General features: G+C 54.1%; 2 protein-coding genes across 2 annotated transcripts in view; one reads left to right on the forward strand and one right to left on the reverse strand.

Annotated features, from left to right (window-relative positions):
• IAH1 (isoamyl acetate hydrolyzing esterase 1 (putative)) overlaps positions 1-3,217 on the forward strand; it is an 11,612-nt gene extending 8,395 nt beyond the window's left edge. The window contains exons 4-6 of the mRNA XM_077751050.1: positions 112-273; positions 1,938-2,059; positions 2,882-3,217. Coding sequence (XP_077607176.1) covers positions 112-273; positions 1,938-2,059; positions 2,882-3,064 — 467 coding nt within the window. The 3' untranslated portion in view covers positions 3,065-3,217. The remainder of the gene's footprint in view (positions 1-111; positions 274-1,937; positions 2,060-2,881) is intronic.
• Positions 3,218-3,322: 105 nt separating this feature from the next.
• ADAM17 (ADAM metallopeptidase domain 17) lies at positions 3,323-4,847 on the reverse strand (the record flags this gene model as incomplete). The annotated part of the gene is made up of 1 exon (XM_077751001.1): positions 3,323-4,847. A coding segment is annotated over one exon (282 nt), but the record flags the coding sequence as incomplete, so codon positions are not given.
• Positions 4,848-18,285: the final 13,438 nt, after the last annotated feature.

Below are 18,285 nucleotides of genomic sequence, written 5' to 3' on the forward strand. Positions count from 1 at the left end.
CGCCCCGGTGACACCCTGGGTCGTGCAGATCTGTGAGCGCACATCCACCTTAACTGTCCCCTACAACACACGTGCACTTGGGGCCAAGGTGTCCGTGTTCCCCCCGCACAGATGAGAACCCCAAGCAGCACGTCCCCCTGGACGAGTACGTGGGGAACTTAAAGAGCATGGTGCGCTACCTCCAGTCCGTGGGCGTCCCGGAGCACAGGATCGTCCTCATCACGCCGCCCCCGCTCTGCGAGGCAGCCTGGGAGCGGGAGTGCCGCGCGCAAGGTAAGCGGCCGCGGGGTCCTCCCCGCCTCCGGTGGCCGCCACCAGGGCGGAAGCAAAACCAGCAGCGCTGCCTGTGGGCTGTAGGCGAACCGTGGGCGAGGCGGCCCGGCCTGGCGGCGCTGAGGCTCCCCCGAGGGCACGTGGGCGGCGACGCTTCGCCATTTCTGTCCGAACACGGTCTCTTCCCCACGCGGTGTCGCCTGTGCCGCAGGCTTCGGCGACAAGATGTCTCCTTCCCCTGAACTGAGGTGCAGCCGCGGGCACCCGGGTCAGAGCCACCGCGCGTGGCTCTCAGGCCCGCGGACGCTTCTGTCCCTGTGACCGTCTTTGTACTTGACGCGCTAAGCTGGGGCCTGGCCGGGTGCTCAGGACACAGAAGCGCCTGGAGCCCGGGTCCCGCGGGTCACGTAGGGAAGGAGACCGTCGTGCACACACTGGCGCCGACGTGCTGGGACGACGGGCGCCAACAGTCTGTTGACGGTACCGGAGCGGAGGCTAGAAGGGCCCAGGCCGGTCCCCGGAGGAGGGAACTGGGGCCAGTTTACCCAGAGGAAGAGGACAGACAGGGAGGACGGGGCCAGGCCCGCTGTCCTCAGCTGGGGGAGGGGGGGGAACGGCTCGCCCTGTCGTCAGCTCCAGAGCGCCAGCCGCGGCCCCCAGGGACCAGCCTCTCGTGGGCGTCTCTCCCGTCAGCGTCCGGACAGCTCGGAGGGCCGAGCCGGGATGAGCAGAGGTGTGCGAGTCACAGCCACGCCTGCCTCTCAGACCGCCGGTCACAGCCCCCTCGTGGTCACAGAACCACGTGATTTACGTTTGGGGACGGAGGAGGGAAACCTCAGTGTCCGGGACCCGGTGGACATGGTTTTGTGAGACGCGCCCCCCTTAGGAGACGTGCGTGGAGTCCTGCTGGGGAACACGGCGGTGGCGGTCAGGTTCATGAGCCGCGGGCTACAGGAATGTTCTCCGAAGACAGGCCCACAGGTTTCTGGGCGGGGTCCCCAGCACAGACCCTGTGCCGCACGGCCTGGGGGGCTTACTGCCCCGCCCCTTGCCGAGAAAGGCTGCTGGGGGCCTGGGGGGCCCGGAGCGGGGGGCCCGGGGGGCCCAGTTGCTTAAGCGTCTGACTCTTGGTTTGGGCTCAGGTCTGATCTCCCGGTTTGGGAGCCGGAGCCTCAGGTCCGGCTCTGCACGGATAGTGCGCAGCTGGGCATTCTGTTCGCTCTGCCCTTCCTGTTCCTGGGCTCACTCTGTGTGTGCGCACGCGTGTTCTCTCTCAAATGTAAAAGAAGAAAAAGGTCACTGACCTGTGAACCAGCCCAGGCGACCTCCGCCACCCCTGCCAGCTCCCTCTTCTCTGCCTACACCCCGACCATCTTTCCCGTGTATCGCAGTGGCCTCCCGTTCCGCGCAAGNCTCTCCCCCTTCCTCGTCGTCAGCCCCCCACTCCAGCCAAGTTGATGGCCGCCACAGGGCTTTCCTGCCTCTGCGGCGACCACTGGCTGCTCCCGTGGTCCTCGGTCCCGTGCCGGGTAGAGCAGCGCCCGGTCACTGCCCTCACTCTCCGTGGCTGACCCAGGTCGCGGCCGTGAGCACGTGCCTGAGAAGGATCCGGGTCAGCAGAACTTGCACGAGGGCCGCTTGCCCCCTGTACTTGCGCTCAACAGGCTGCAAGCTCAATCGCCTGAACCTGGTTGCTGGGGACTACGCGGCCGCCTGCCTGCACGCCGCCCGGGACTGTGGGACTGAGGTGCTGGACCTGTGGACCCTGATGCAGAAGGACGGTCAGGTACGGGGCTTGCTCGGTGACCCGCTCTGTGTGGCTCCGAGTGGGCAAGACAGTTGTCCCCTTCCCCAGTTAAACCAAAGAGCTGGGGTGGGGGGAGGAAGCACAGAGGCTCCGGGACACCCCTCCCCCACCCCGCCGGCCCCAGCAGGGGGTCCTGCTCCAGGAACTGAACAGAGTGAAGTAAAGGGCTCATAGGTAAGGACAGTCACNTGGATCCGCAGAGCGGCCCGGCCCCGAGGAAGGCCCCGGCGCAACCCGCCCTCGTGCGTCAGCCTCCCTCCAAAACCGGGGCCGGAGCCGGCGCTGGCCCTGCTGGGGCGTCTCCCTCCGGTAGGAGCAGCAGCGCCAGCGGCCGGAGTCCTGGCTCCTGCCTGGGCTGCGTGTCCCATCCGAGGGGTCTGGGACGGTGCTGTCGTGCGAGGGGCTCTGACGCGGTCCTTGGACGTGGAACCCCGGGCCGTGGCAGGGGTGGCCGTTCCGGAGAGACCTGCTCTGAGGTGGCGGGACGCCGTGGGCCGGAGGAGCCGTGAACACGGCCAGCTGGCTTCCTGCGGGGGGCGGGCACTCGGTGCAGGGTCAACACCACTCACCCAGGAGGGCGGCAGAGGGCACGGAGCGTTACCCTTCTGGGCCGGATGGTTCTAGTTCATTCCACCTAATAACCTGCCCGTTGACTTAATACCTAGACCAGGTGGAGTCGGAACAGCGAATACATTCTCGTCGTTCACACAAATGTACCTCATTTACTTGTTCAGCCGCCTCTTCCAAACCTGATGACCCGAAGTGTCCCCCACACGCTCGTCCCCACTGTCTCCCCTGCAGGACTTCTCGTCCTTCCTGTCAGACGGACTGCACTTGTCCCCGAAGGGAAATGAGTTTTTGTTCTCCCACCTCTGGCCGCTGATCGAGAAGAGAGCCGCCTCCTTGCCTCTGCTGCTCCCGTACTGGCGAGATGTAGCAGAAGCCAGACCCGAACTAAGCCTCCTGGGAGACGGGGACCATTAGCCACAGAAAACCCCATCTGGCCATTACCTTACAGGCGGCGCTGCCCGTGTGATACAGAGCCCAAGATTAGTGATCCAATCTTTGCTCATGACCTTGGAATAAAAAACACCCTCTGCCAGTAAGACTAATAAACGCATCAGAATTTTTCGAAAAGCTCTGTACCTACATGCGTTGTGTTCTGTTCACATCTGACTGCTGCAGGCGTCACCAGTGCCACAAGCTACAAAATTCTATAAATGGAAACAAGGTGAAGCCAGATTTGTTTAAAAAGTCCATTTTATAAAAAACGATTTTCTTACACTGAGCTGGCAACTGTTCACTCTCACACATTCACCCACTCACCTAATCAGATTCCAAAAGTGTAATGTATCATGACTGGTTAGAAGACAGCAAACACCACAAGGTAGAAGTTCAAGTATTAGTGTAACAGGCATCTGCATAATAAACGTCCTTAGAAGAAAAGGTTTGATTTGTCACAGGTTTAGTTAATTGCCCTCAGTTCACAAGTTCGGTCAAGCACATTGCAGGGCTGAAAAGCTCCCCCCCCCCCAACTATGATTTTTTAAGGAAATCAGAATTCAATTTGATGATTTTTATCCTTCACAAAGTAAACGCAGACCTTCGGGAAGCGGTGCACCACAAAGGGTCTTTAGGGAGAAAGCTCCAGGCCCCAGAGCGGCAGCGTCCCCACCTGCGCAGCGCCTGGGCCTCCCAAACCACCGCTTCTCCGGGGAGAAGCAGCAGCTCAGGGGCCCCCGCGGCCACCGGTGTGCAACGGGGTGGCCGTGTCTCCGTGCGCAGCACTCGCGCTTGGCAACGGCGAGCGCTCTCGTGGCGTGGTGGCAGCCCTCCTTTTAAAACAAAAACCGCCCAGCAAATTGGGGTCTTAAACGGGGGACAGGATTCTGTAAATTCAATTTGGCTACTATTTGTCAGCTAGATCGTTTTAATTCTAGAAAGTGCCAGCCTTAGAATTTGCAGAAGGCGACCCCCCCACATCTAACTTGAGGAAGAACAGGGCGACTCCCCACTGCTGCGCGCCCTGGATGACCCCACGGAAACCGCGGAGAATTCGGTTTTGGTCTCCTGGGTCTTTTTACCTGAAGGCAAAAAGTACAGGCCGCGTTCCGGGCGCCCTCGGGAGTAACCGCTAAGCGCCTCCCTCGAGCCAGCGCCTCGCTGCGGTGCAGACACAGCCACCGGGCCGGTCCCGATAAAAGTTCATTCACAAGAACGTAAATGTTCGTGACCTAATCCAGCTGTACTTTCCCCTTCTGCACCACAGGTTGAAGGACATTTTAAAAACTAAAACCTGAAAACCTCAGAATAAGCCAGATCCACCTTCCCTCTTCCAAAGGACAAGGGCCTACGCACACGAGCGTCACTGACCACGTGTGAAGGAGCCCAAACACGTGACCGGCGTCTGCCGTGAGGTCCCGGTCTCTCCCACGGCCTCGCGAGCCACACGCGGGGCGCCCCTCCGGGCAGGCGCAGGCGGCCCCTAGCACTCCGTCTCCTTGCTGCCCACGCGCTTCTGGCGCTGCAGCTTGAAGGACGAGGCCTTCTCACTCCTGGTGACCGGCCGGCCCGTGAGGTCCTCGAAGGACTTGGCGGCCGCGCTGCTGTTCGGGAAGGGGTCCTTCTCAAAGCCGTCCTCGTCGGCGTGCGAGTCCGTGCTGGGGTCCTCCTGGATCGTGTCCATGCGCTGGGGGTCCGGCTTGGGGGCCGCGGGGGCAGGCGGCGCGGGGGCGGCCTGGGGGGGCTGCAGGGGCTGCAGGCNAGCATTTCCACGTTCTGCAGACATGGGGTCAAAGTCAGATCCAGGCCCCAGAGCTCCGGCCTCCCCGGCCAGGCCACCCGCCGCGGGGACCATGACCACCGCACTAAGCGAAGCACGAGGAGAGACCCCCTCACTTTCCACATTCAGGACAACTTGCCATCTGAGGACCCAAAAGAACTCGCAAATAACCCTGTCAAGTTCGGCTCCCAGGACGGCCTGGTCACCGGGACCCGCTAACCCCGGGCGGGGGCGGGGCAGCCCCTCTAAATCCCCGGCCGCGGGCTGACGGCTCTGCATGGGCTGGCGGACGCGAGGCGCCCCCGACGGGGACTTTCACGTGGTACTTACGCTGGGATGGAAGAGAGACAGCGACTCGTACTGCTTATCCAGTTTCTTGTCCTAGAAGGAAGACGAACAATCAGTGACCCGCTTTTCCCCTCAGGCTCCTCCTAAGGGACGTCGCTCAGAACGGGGTGTGGGGAGCGGCCGCAAGTCCAGCAGAGGAGAAAGGGTTTCTCACACAAACTCGAGGACTTCTGCCACCGGCCCGGCCTGAAGGGGTTCTCCCCCTCGAGGCGATCAGCGTTTTGTGTTAACTAACGAGACGGCCCAGGAATGTGTACGTACAGTCTTTCTGGGCGATTTCCCCAAAAGCCCACCGCTGGGGGTGCCAGGGCGGTGCGGACGGCGGGGGCAGCTGCGGGGGTCAGAGTGTCCCCTGGCAAACGCCCCAGCCTGGCCAGGCCTCCCCGCTCTTCTCAGCCTTTTCCCGAGTTACCGGGGCCCCACCTCGGGGACGGACTGGGCCTCGAGCGGCTCCGCCACGCAGTCTGCAGAAGGCGGGAACACGTGACCCCCACCCCGCACGAAACACGGTGACGGGCAAGGTGGGAGGCCGAGCCTGAAAACCTGCACCTGGTGCCGGTGCAGCTGCCCTCGCGTGTCCTGTGGGACGGACGAGGCACCACCATCCTTGCGGCGGCTTNACCTCAGGACGAGCTGCTCAGTGAGAGCCCAGGCGAGACAAGCTGCCAGACAGGAAAGGAAGCAGAGGCAGCAAAGGCTCATGAGACACAGCTGTGCTGGAATTTTCTAGGTGCTCAAATGAGGGGGCACCGCACAAGAGGTGCTCCAGAGCCCAAGTCTGGAAGCCGGGGTGAGGTTTTCTCATCTCTACAGCAGACAAGTCCTCACTTTTCCAGAGAAGCAAGGTGAGTGCGTTTGTAAGAAAAGTTAAAGCCCCAAGTTTATAAATCACGCAGAGCTTATTAGAGAAAGCCCAATTCAACTTGTCAGCTGTGACTCACTGTGAACGAGAAAGGTAAGGATTGCTCCCCCTTATTAGACGGGAGGACTGAATGCCCTACACGGTAAGGCCGGAGGCCCAGACGGTAGAGGGGGCCATCTGTGGAACCCCCCGACAAAGCCAGAAACGCTCGTCTCAAGGCTTCGCACGGAAGTGCTGCACAAATCCAGTTATACAGTCTCCTGAGCTCAGGAGTGTAACATTCCTCACACTACATGAGAACACACATACACACACAAAAAGCACAATATTAGCTTAAAAAAAAAAAACTACTACTAGGTAAAATCTTCACAGAACAAACTTTCCTAGGGAATAACAGCAAACAACGTCATTGGAAACCTCAGGTCGAATCTCGCTAAGAACAATTTTACCTTTTCCAAAAGTTACAAGGCTGGAATTGCCCAAAACTGTAATAATGTTTCGTTACCTAAAGTTGGTGACTTACCACACAATGGACAAGAATGCTGAAAGGGATCCAGAATATCAAGGAGAAAACCAGGACAGAACCTACGATGTTGTCCGCCAAAAACTTCCCTGTGAACGATTCCAAACGGTGAATAACCCGATCAAGTACTTCAGACACTCAGAATTCAACACTCTTAGTATATGAGCGTGTCAAGCGCCACAGAACGTTCTCAGGGACTACTGAGCAGTGTCAGTCTCAGCCAGAGCCCTGACACACCTGTCAGCAGAGATTACATCACACGATGCACAACACAGTCCCTGGGGTGACGGCGGGAGGGGGCTCATCGTACAGGAGATGACTGCTCCGTATGATGCGAAACAGGGCAGCGTTGGTGCTTTCTGGAGAAACAGAGTACCCTGCCGCTTCAGCAAAATCGGAGACCCAATTTTAAGATAAATGATGCTCACATCAAACACAATTCAGATTGACAACCGAAAGCACTGGAACATGCGTATGCAGTCATGTGTCATTTCTTAGGAAACAAGGAACCCAATATTTAACTTTGCTTGTCTGAAAATCTGTGCATCCACACTACACAGGGGAGACCTACGAGTCCATTTTATCTTAGCTGACAAAACTATTTCTAAACAAAGGCTACGAAGGGCGCCTGGGTGGCTCAGTTGGTTAAGTGACCGACTCCTGATTTCAGCTCAGGTCACGATCTCACAGTTTGTGAGATCGAGCCCCATATGAGGCTCTGCACTGACAGCAAGGGGTTTGCTTGGGATTCTCTCTCTCCCTTTCTCTCTCTGACCCTCCCCTGCTTGCATGCGCTCTCTCAAAATCAACATTTAAAATAATACAATAGTAATATAATAAAAGAAAAGCTATGAATAGTTCCATCTTCTGTTGCCAGACAAGAGCATGTTAATCTGAACCCACACTTCTCTAATGTCATCATTAGAACTGAAATCAGCTCAGTCCTATGCGAGCCACCCAGGGAAATCACGTACCAAAAGTGTTGATGCTCAACTGGTCAATGAAGTCCCAGAATCGCTCGATGACGTCCTGGACTCGTTTCTCACATTTGCCCTGTGAATGGAAAACGCACAGTATTACCCGTCAAAGTAATGCATCTAGAAGCAACATGGCTTTATAAAAATAATGGACATGAAAAGGGCTTCATTAAATCAAACATGCAGGGGACCCATTTTTTGACAGAGGGCAAGTGAAGACCTAAGAAAGTAGGGTACACCCGTCCCTGGCACTTCCACAACCAGTCCATTTTTGTAAGTGAATTTAGAATTAGAATTTAGAACTGCAAAAGTTGAGAAAATCAATTCTGTTTAAGATGGGGCATTCCAGGGGCACCTGAGCGTCCGACTTCAGCTCAGGTCATGATCTCATGGTTTGTGGATTCGAGCCCTGTGTCGGGCTCTGTGCTGACAGCTCAGAGCCTGGAGCCTGCTTCAGATTCTGTGTCTCTCTCTGTCCCTCCCCTACTTAACTCCCTCTCTCTCCCTCTCTCAAAAATAAACATTAAAATTAAAAAAAGTGTGCATTCCAACAGGCTCTACCAATCACACAAAGTGGATCGAGTTGTCAGTCTCTGAAACAGACCTGGGGACAGCAGGAGCATGGCCAGACACCCAGAGAAGCCTGTCTAAAACCCCTTCAATCCTCTCCTGTGATTCTGCACGAATCCTATTTGTTTCTGTACAGAACGAAAGGGCCTGATGCAGGAGAGCCAAGCTACCTCTCCAGCTTTCCTATTCATCAGCACCTGTTTCAGAATCAAAACTTGCAATTTCTCAATCTTAGTCAATTTTGTAATTAGTGGAGAAAATCAAATAATTAACACTCACTGCCTAAAACCAACCAACTTTACCGAAAAGGCCCCCAAGCTCCCACCCCGTCTGTGGACTCGGGGTTCTGGCTGTGGAGAGTGTGTGCAGGCCTCTGGTGAGCGCTCGGCTGCCCCCTTCCCCGGCAGAGCGAGCAGCAGGTGCCCAAGGCACAGCAACTCCTTCTGTTTGCAAAAGCAAGTCTCTGCGGTATAAACACTGCCCGCCTTACCGTTACAGAAGCAGCTGTAAGGAAGGGAACACTCACGTTCATGTCACAGAATCCCACTGTACAGGGCTTTCCTTTCCTCAAGAATAAGTTCTTTTGTTCAGCGTCCACGTAGGGCACGCACCGGCCCGAGGGGTCCCGGCAGCACACCTTGCACGAGTTGTCAGTCTCTGAAACGGAACCGGGGACAGCGGGAGCTCAGTCAGGGACAGGGCGCTCCCCCCCACTCCCCGCCTCCCGCCCCGCTCCCAAAGGGAAGGAACTGCACTTATTTTTCATGTTAACAGCAGAAGATCCCTAGTTCAGCCCCAAAGAGTAACTTCTGAGTTCGCGCTCCCTGGTCCTCGGGCCGCAAGGTAAGAACAATTAATTTACGCCCAAGAGTTTCCTTTCTTGAATGGACTAAAAGCCAAATTATTCTACTTCAAATCCTTTTGATGCTAAATGTTTCCCTTCATCCCAACGCTCTTCTTACACTGCTGACTTCCATCCGGGGCTCAGTTTCAGATGGTCCCCGGAGGGCCGAGGGTCCAGTGAGAAGCCAGCACCGCTGTGACAGAACGGGCCCAGCGCAGGTGTGACCCACCGTGTGACCCGAGCACAGCACGTGGGGCGACGGAAATAATGCCGCCACGTAAGCCACGTGGCAGACACACAAACAGCAGGGGCGCCCGAAAAGTCACCTGGCAGGGTAACTCGGGACGGCACCTGACCCGGGGAAGTCCGTATTTACACTTACTTATGGTAACGCAAATCAACCAGAACCCAGAACAAGCAAAACCACTTCAACGGGAAAAGAAAAAGCTTTTTGTCATCCCTTCACTTCTCAAGCATTTCCTGGGCGCGAACTACATGTCCTCCCAGGGCACCCAAGCCTCTTGCCACACACTCGACAAATTATTTACTTGGCGTCTACCGTGTGTTATCTTCCTTATTTACTTCCCGTCCCACCCGGAAGAGCCACTTACTCCACTGTACGGAAGGGGACTTCCCAACCTGGTGGCTTTCGCTCCCGGGTGGTTCTGAACGCAACGGAGCTCTCCTGGGTGAGGCAGGGCGGGAAGGCCGGAGCCCAGTCTGCCCCTGCGGCCCCTCCTCAGACCCAGGAGTTCCAAAACGGAAGGTGGGAACCTGAGGACAAGCGTCTTGAGAGGCCAGCTTGAGGTCACCGAGCATCGCTAAGCGAGGCCCCACCCCGGACACCCGGCAGCGAGCGGAGGGCAGCAGGCCCAGCCCTGCTGACAACACACACACGCTGACAGACGGGCCAGCTCCTGGCACGCGCCCCCTGGCTGAAGTCCTGAAGGCACCACAGTGCCCTGCCCGTGAGACGCAGACAGCACAGACACCGTGCTCACAGGTATGTGACGTGTGTGCGTGAGTGGTGAGGACAGACCTCCACCGACCCACGCAGGCACGAGAAAATTCCCTCCTACCCCACCACATGGTCTGAAAACGTCGCGAGAAAGACGACCGACTGACAGGACAGTTTTCACAGACGAGGTGGAGGGGCGAGGACCAGAATCCAGAGAGCTCCGTCTCACAGACCACCCCGAGTGTCCCCGACTCCGACTCGGTCCTCACCACTGCCCTGGCCAGAGCGAGCAGCGAACCCTGCTGGGCCCCAAGGGGCGGGACAGCCTGGCGGGCACAGGCCGCCTTCCCTCCGGCAGCAAGGACGCGGCTCGGAAGCGCGCTCACCGTTACACGCGCAGGACTCCAGCCGCTGCTCTCTCTCACAGAAGGGGACGCACTTCCCATCTTTACACTTGCCGAGATCCAAGCACACCGTGTCGTCCGCGGCGTTTCCAGGAGGGGGGCACTCGCTGCTGTTACCTGAAACACACGAGGCGCACACAGGTCACGAGGTGTCACGCGACCAGCGGTCCTACGGGGCCGGCCCCGGAGCCTCACGGCCAGCAGGCGCCTCACAAAGAGTAAGGAGCGACCCACGGGCAGGACGCCAGCAGCCTGTATCCAGTCGGCCGATGAGCACCGAAGGCCTCACTGGGTACCAAGCACCGCGCGGTGCGAGTCTCCGTGCTCCCAAACGTCTGCACTCAGTCTCCCCAGCCTCCCCTCAGCCACTATTTCACATTTTGCTTTTACTTTTTCCTTTTTAATGTTTCTTTTTGAGAGAGAAAAAGCATGTGTGTGCACTTGTGCACGGGGGAGGGGCAGAGAAAGAAGGAAACAGAGGACCCGAAGCAAGTTCCATGCGATCAGCACGGAGCCCGATTTGGGGCCGGAACCCACAAACCATGAGATCATGACCTGAGCCAGTCAGACACTTCACCGACTAAGCCACTCAGGTGCCCCTGCTTTTACCTTTTTACTGTGAAACGTAACTACATATAAAAGACTGTACACAGCGGCACCTGGGTGGCTCAGTCGGTGAGGCGGCCAACTCTCGATTTCAGCTCAGGTCAGGATCTCACGGTTTGTGCGATCGAGCCCCGCGTCTGTGCGGTCAGCAGAGCCTGCTTGGGAGTCTGGCTCCCTGAACTCCCCTGCTCATGCTCTCTCAGTCTCTCTCAAAATGGAGAACTTAAATATGTATATATACACATACATAACACCGATGCGCTACTGAACAAACACGAGAGCCGTTACCTGGCTCACAGAAGCGGCCGGCCAGGCCCCTCCAACCTCACCGGCCCTCACACGCAGCCGCCTTCTATTTCTTCACCGCTCCAAGGTCTCTCACCACAGAACCTTCACACACACTCTTCCTTCCACCTGGAATGCCCTTGTTTTCACCTTTGAGGGAAAGGGCTGGTTCTTTCTCCGCCTTCTGATCTGGCTCAAAGACCTCCCTCGGACCTCCCGGGGGCCCGCTTTCACCCCCCGTGCACCACTGCTACAGTTACAGCGACTTCTGTCCTTCACGCACACACCATGCACTTAACATCTATGTGATGACATGCTTTCTGTTCCCCTCACAGAATGGGAGGCTCCAGGAGAGCGAAGGCCAAACCTCTTAATGAATCCATTCAAATCCAATTCCTATCACATCATAAGGACATTGCAAATACCTCTTAAATGAATCAATGATCCTTAAGGACAAATGAAAAGCCACCGAAGGATACTGAACTCCACAGGGAGAGGATGCACTGAGTGACTCTCTCTGGAAAATGAGCAGCACACGCACAAAAGGAAGAAAACTGATGCGTGAAAATGACGGGCGGTGACAGAGCCGGAGGCCTGGCCTTCCAACTGAGGGACGGAACCAACCACCAAGTCAGCGCGGCAGAGACACCAAACGCAAAAGAATCTGCCCTCTTCCACTAAGTGCCCCATATTTACCACAGCCTAACTCAGGCGCCCCACATCTGGTCTCCCTGGAACCCTTTGCGGGCACCAGACATTTTGTTGAACAGGCACGTAACGGACTTGCTGCTGCAGAGCGCAGGCTGCAGAAAAGTGCAGCAAGCAGTGACGGGGAACACTCTGCATGGTCACCGTGTTGTCAGTAGATGACGCCGCCCTGAACAGATACGTGAAGAATGCTCCATGAATATCTGTCGAACATCTGTTCCCAAAAGACCACTATCAGAGAGTCAGACACAGAGGAAAACCATGAAAAGCACAGCATCACCCATCTCACTGGGCTCTCACGCTCGGGGCGCGCAGGAACCAGCTGGTGGAGCAGAGAAGGCTGCCGGTGCGGAGGCCCAGGGCGGCCGAGAACGTCCCAGAATTCTAATGAGATCACAGGTGATACTGATGCTGCCGGCCTTGCAATGAGCTCGCGCTCTGCTAGTGCTACTTCATATTAAATAGCAAGGAGACAAAACTTGATAAGAATGAACCAATTTTTAAAACTGTTTTGCTTATGCTTACTTAAAACATTTTTCTGAATCAGCTTTATTATTATAATAAAGACTGAAACACTGAGCACAGCTAGAAAACGTTTATGTAAAGCTTGACTGAGACACTTTGGCTCCTGACACGTGGCAAATGGCTGTCATGCTGACAGATCTCAGAATGTCAGAATCACAAGTGCCGTCCGAGAAATGCACATTTACAAGTCCAAAGAGGAACAGAAATGAGACACAATTTCATTAGAATGGTGATAATCAAAAAGACAACCAGTGCTGGCGAAGGTGGGGACAAAGAGAAACCCTCACGTGCTTCTGGGGGCGGGGGACGTAAACTGGTAGAGCCACCGCAGAAATCAGCCTGGCAGCTCCTCAAACAACTCAACAGTGACCATGTGACCCGGTGGGTCCACGCCCGGGCACACACAACGGAAAGACACACGTATGTCCGCACAGCACGTGCACACAGACACTCACAGCAGCAGTATCACGAGAGCCAGAAAGTGGACAGAATCCCAAAGCCCGTCAGGTGAGGAGTGAATGAAACAAAGCGCGGCCCAGCCGAGAACGACAGGATGGCCACCGCGGTCAGAAGACACCAGGCACTGACATGGGCCACACTGGCGGCAAATCCTGAAAACATGATTCTGAATGAATGACAGACGCAAAAGGCCACACATTGTAGGATTCCATTTACGTGAAACATCCAGAACAGGCAGATACACAGAGACAAAGAGTAGATTACCGGCTGCCTGGGGCTTGGGGGGATGAGGAGGTTTGGTGACGGCTGGAGAACACAGGTTTCCTGCTGAGGCGATGAAAATGTCCTAATGCGGAGTGTGGTGGCTGCACAGACACGAGCGCATTAAAAACCACTGAACGTGCGCTTTAAATGAGTGAACAGTGTGGTATGTTCACTGTATCTCAATAAAGCAGTTATGAGAACCGAACAACACAGGAAGTGAAGAAAATACAAGAAGGGGATAGATCCACCAGATGAATAGGAATGAAAAAATCTGAGTAGGAATGAAAAAATCTGAGGTAACAAACTGAGTACTAAGTAAAACATTAAGGTCAAAAAAAACCCACAAGGGTCAAAAAGAAACATTATATACCGGGTAATGGAAGAGCAGATCATGAAAACGTGCAGAGTATGTCCCAGTTATGTACCTAATAGTTTTGAAAATTTTTAAGGAACTGACAGAATTGAGAAAATATGCAGTCAATATAGAGATAGCTTACAGATTAGCTTGAGGTGGATTAAAGTCCTAAATTTAAACGGTAAAATAATGAGCCTGATAAAAGTGTGGAAAATATCTTTTTAACTGTCCACAATTCAATAAAATACACACGCCCCACAACAGCGAGATCTGATTATTACACTTCAAGTTGTGTTCCAAGGGGGGCACCTGGGTGGCTCAGTCAGCAGAGCATCCGACTTCAGCTGGGGTCATGGTCTCATGGTTCAAGAGTCTGAGCCCCACACTGGGCTCTGTGCTGTCAGCTGGAGCCTGCTTCAGATCCTCTGCCCCCCTCTCTCTGCCCCTCCTCCACTCATGCACATGCTCTTTCAAAAAATAAATACACTTGGGGGAAAAAAAAGTGCTCCAAGAAGAACAGCAGATAGGAGGAAAGCATATGCAATATTTAAACCACTCGAATTATTATGCAAGGATTCCTTCAATCAACAATAGCAAAAAGAAATAAAACCCAACTTTTAAAAATGGACCGAGGAGGGGTGCCTGGCTGGCTTAGTTGGTAAAGCGTGGGACTCTGATCTCAGGATCATGAGTTCAAGCCCCACCCTGGGCATGGAGCCTACATTAAAAAAAAAAAAAAAAATGGATAAACNAACACCCAAATGGCTGACAGATACAAGGAAATGTTCAAGAAGCGTGCAAATAGGGACGAGAGCTCGCTTTACACTCATCAGAATGGCCAAACACAGACGCCTGCACAATACTGAGGGCTGGCGAGGACGCCGGGACGCCGGAACCCGCGCGCACTAAGGCCTCCAGGCCCTGCCGCTTTGCGGCCAAGCAATCCTGCTCCTGCACATGCACCCCGGAAACCCCCACGACACCTGGAAGCCATGCGGGACGAGGTCTGCTGTGGTCCTATTTGCAGGGTCCAGAGGATGAAAGCCATCCCAGCCATCACTCAGTGAGCGGATGAGTAAAATACACCAACATACAGGACAACTCAGCAGGCGCCCACAATGAACTGTGTACAAACACGGAAATGGACATACAGACAAGGACAGCACAACTGACATCATTAAAAACAAGGCACTGAGTTTCAAAAAAGCACTGAAGTAGAATATCATCCTGGCACGTTAAAAACACGCATACACACAGAATAACACTACACGATCTTTCAAGGAAATACACACGACCAGGCAAGTAAGAAACACGTTAGGACACCACCTGGGAAGAGGAAGGGGACAATTGGGACGAAGTGAATGACAGGGAAGTAACGAAGAAAAAGGAAACGGAATGGGTCTCGCACAGACCAGTGACGAGTGTATCTCGAGCTAAGGAGCAGGACTGAAAGCGGCGCGGGAGGCGGAGGAAGGGTGCTTCCCCCCGAACGAGCTGCAACGCCGCTTCAAACACGCGCACGCTCACCTGAGCGCAGGTCCCAAGAGAACCCCGGAGGACATACCTGTGCAGTAAGACACCCCTTTGCAAGTGGCGTTAATAGCCTCCTGGCACTTCTTCTGGGCGGTCTCGAACTGACAGTTTTTACAGCAAGGACTGTTCCTGTCGCTGCGGAGGAGAACAGACAGGATGGTTCAAGTCAAATGTCAGCCCCACGGCACATACCGCGGCCGTGCTACAGGGTCCTGAAGGTGGCAGGGAAGGCCTGTGGCTGGTCACCCAGTCCTGCGTGCTCGCCCCCCCGGTGCTGGTCCACCTGCATACACTGTGTGCCCTTCGTACGGTGGTGCCAGGCGGCAGCAGTGCGGAGTAAGCCCACGGCGGCCCGCGGTGACTCATCCTCAAACACCCCGGTGGCGTTGGTTGTCATCAACTTAGTATCATAATTTTTTAAAAAAAGGAACACGTGGGTCTGCAAGGCAGTCATGGTGAGGGAACCAGGCAGCCAGGGTCGGAGCTCCCATCAGGATTTACGTCAAGGGCACCTGTGTGGCTCAGTTGGTTAAGCATCCAACTCTGTGCTCTCAGCACAGAGCCCACTTCGGATCCTCTGTCTCCCTCTCTCTCTGCCCGTCCACCACGCACGCTCATTCTCCCTCTCTCAAATATAAACACTTTTGGGGGGGTACCTGGGTGGCTCGGTCGGTTAAGCATCCGACTTCAGCCTAGGTCATGATCTCACCGTTCCCAAGTTCAAGCCCCACACTGGGCTCAGAGCCTGGAGCTTGTTTCAGACTGTGTCTCCCTCTCTCTCTCTCTGCCTTTCCCCAGTCACACGCTTTCTCTCTCAAAAATAAACATTAAAAAAATTTTTTTTAATTAATAAAAACCCCACTTTTTAAAAAATCTTAAAAAAAAATTTTACAACATCAGTATGTTCAAAGTCGAATCCTCTATTCACCAGGGCTCCTGGCAGCTCAGAAGTGTCCGACTTCAGCTCAGGTCATGATCTCACAGTCCGTGGGTCCAAGCCCCATGTCAGGCTCTGTGCTGACAGCTCAGAGCCTGGAGCCTGCTCGGATTCTGTGTCTCCCTCTCTCTCTGCCCCTCCCCCACTTGCAGTCTATCTCTTTCTCACAAATGAATAAATGTTAAAAAAAAAAAAAAAATCCTCTGTTCACCATAAACTCAAGTTTTCCTCTTATACTGCTAAGCTGGACACTGGTCATAAAAATGGAAACACAGGTACCTGCTAATTTGTAACCTGCCTCCTCCGTATTTAGCTTATGCCATTAAACAGTAACCACCAACACTATCTTATTGTAGAGAAACACAATAATTAATTCCCATCTCAGGACAGTCATTCTGATTGTGTCTAATACTTTATCACTATGAAAAAATGTCGCCATGAAATCACCTCTCCTATACGTGTTTCCTTAGGAAAGACTCTGAGCGAAGGGAGGCTGAACCAAAGAGTTCACAAGATTAAGGGCTTTGCGACGTACATCAAACTGCTTTCCAGAAAGCATTTTCCTCGCTGGAAAGGACAAAGAGGACAAAGACGCAGCGCGCGCCCTTCCTCAGCTCTCAGGCCCTGCTCCCTGGGAGCCGCCGCCCGCTCACCTGCACTGAGCGCCCTCCTGGAGCATGCAGTCACTGCCGCAGCAGGTGTCGTTGTTCAGGTACATGATGCCGGGGTCGCACTCCTCTCCTTCGTCCACCCTGGAGTTCCCACACACTTTGTTGCTTCGCTCCTGGAAACACTCCTGGGCCTTGCTCTCAATGGTCTTATAGATGGACTGTTTACTGCAGTTTGAAAACATCTTGAAAGAAAAAAGGTCACAAGGGACCCAAAACAATAAAAATTCACTGCCATGTAGTGTTTGTGTTCTTCCCTAGAGACAAACTTTTAATGTAAAAGCCGCAGCCAGAGCCACCCTGAAGACATGTCAAGTTCCATCACTGTCACCTCAAAATGCCCATTATATGGAATCAAGTCATCTCGCTGAGCAGGATGCTGAACGCTGGTGTGGATTTGGTTAAGCCTAGAATTCTTCACAGGCAAGCTGCACAAGCAGTGAGGCCACACACCCCAGCCAGTCCCACCGAGAGGACCAGCAGCTGGCTCCACCAGACTCCACGCGGTCCTGTCCCCACACGTCACCTCACACCGCTGCAGTGACAGTGAGAATTAAGCACACGCCATCATCTTCCTGGACTAACAACGCACAGATGCAAAGCACAGTATTTCTAATTTACCTCCTCCTCTTTCCCTGTATGAATGACCCGTGTTTAAAGTTTTTAGGGACACCTGGGTGACTCAGTCGGATAAGTGACCGACTTCAGCTCAGCTCATGATCTCATAGTTCGTGAGTTGGGGCTCTGTGCCAGCACAGAGCCTGCTTCAGATCCTCAGGCTTCCTCTCTCTCTGCCCCTCCCCCGTTTGCACTCTCTCTCTCAAATACAAATTTTTAAAATACTTAAAAGTTTTTTTATTTTTTTAAAGTATATAATTTATCGTCAAATTGGCTTACATACAACACCCAGTGCTCATCCCAACAAGTGTCCTCCTCAATGCCCAACACCCATTTTCCCTCTCCCCCACCCGCCCCCATCCAGACCCTCAGTTTGTTCTCTGTATTTAAGAGTCTCTTGTTAGGGCCCAGGTAGTTCAGTCGGTTAGGCATCTGACTTCGGCTCAGGTCATGATCTCACAGTCCGTGGGTTCAAGCCCCACATCGGGCTCTGTGCTGAAAGCTCAGAGCCTGGAGCCTGCTTTGGATTCTGTGTCTCCCTCTCTCTCTGCCCCTCCTCCGCTCCCTCTCTGCCTCTCTCTCTCAAAATAAAATACAGAAAAAAAAATTCTCTTTAAAACAGTCTCTTGTGATTTGCCTCCCTCCCTAAACGTGAAGTTTTTAAATAGCTGAGCACAATCAGCGGCATGATATTACATACAGTCTACTAAAAGATTAAATCCAAAATTGTTACCTGAACATTCACATGGGTCCCCATGATTTTAACAGTTTCTTTGTGATTTCTACAGTTGCAGAGTATCTCAAAGGAAGCTTTTACCCTAGTTTCCCCACCATTTGCAATACAGAACCACAGAAATAACTTCCTTATAAATTTGGGGATTTTTACCAGGAGCTCTAAAATGGAGTCCATCTTCCAAACCATTTGAAATTAGCAAGAAAAGGAGTAAGAGACTTGAGGAAAACTTAGTACGGGTATTTG

This window comes from Crocuta crocuta, unplaced genomic scaffold, assembly GCF_008692635.1.
Source record: "Crocuta crocuta isolate KB4526 unplaced genomic scaffold, BGI_CrCroc_1.0 scaffold129, whole genome shotgun sequence".
Classification (NCBI taxonomy): domain Eukaryota; kingdom Metazoa; phylum Chordata; class Mammalia; order Carnivora; family Hyaenidae; genus Crocuta; species Crocuta crocuta.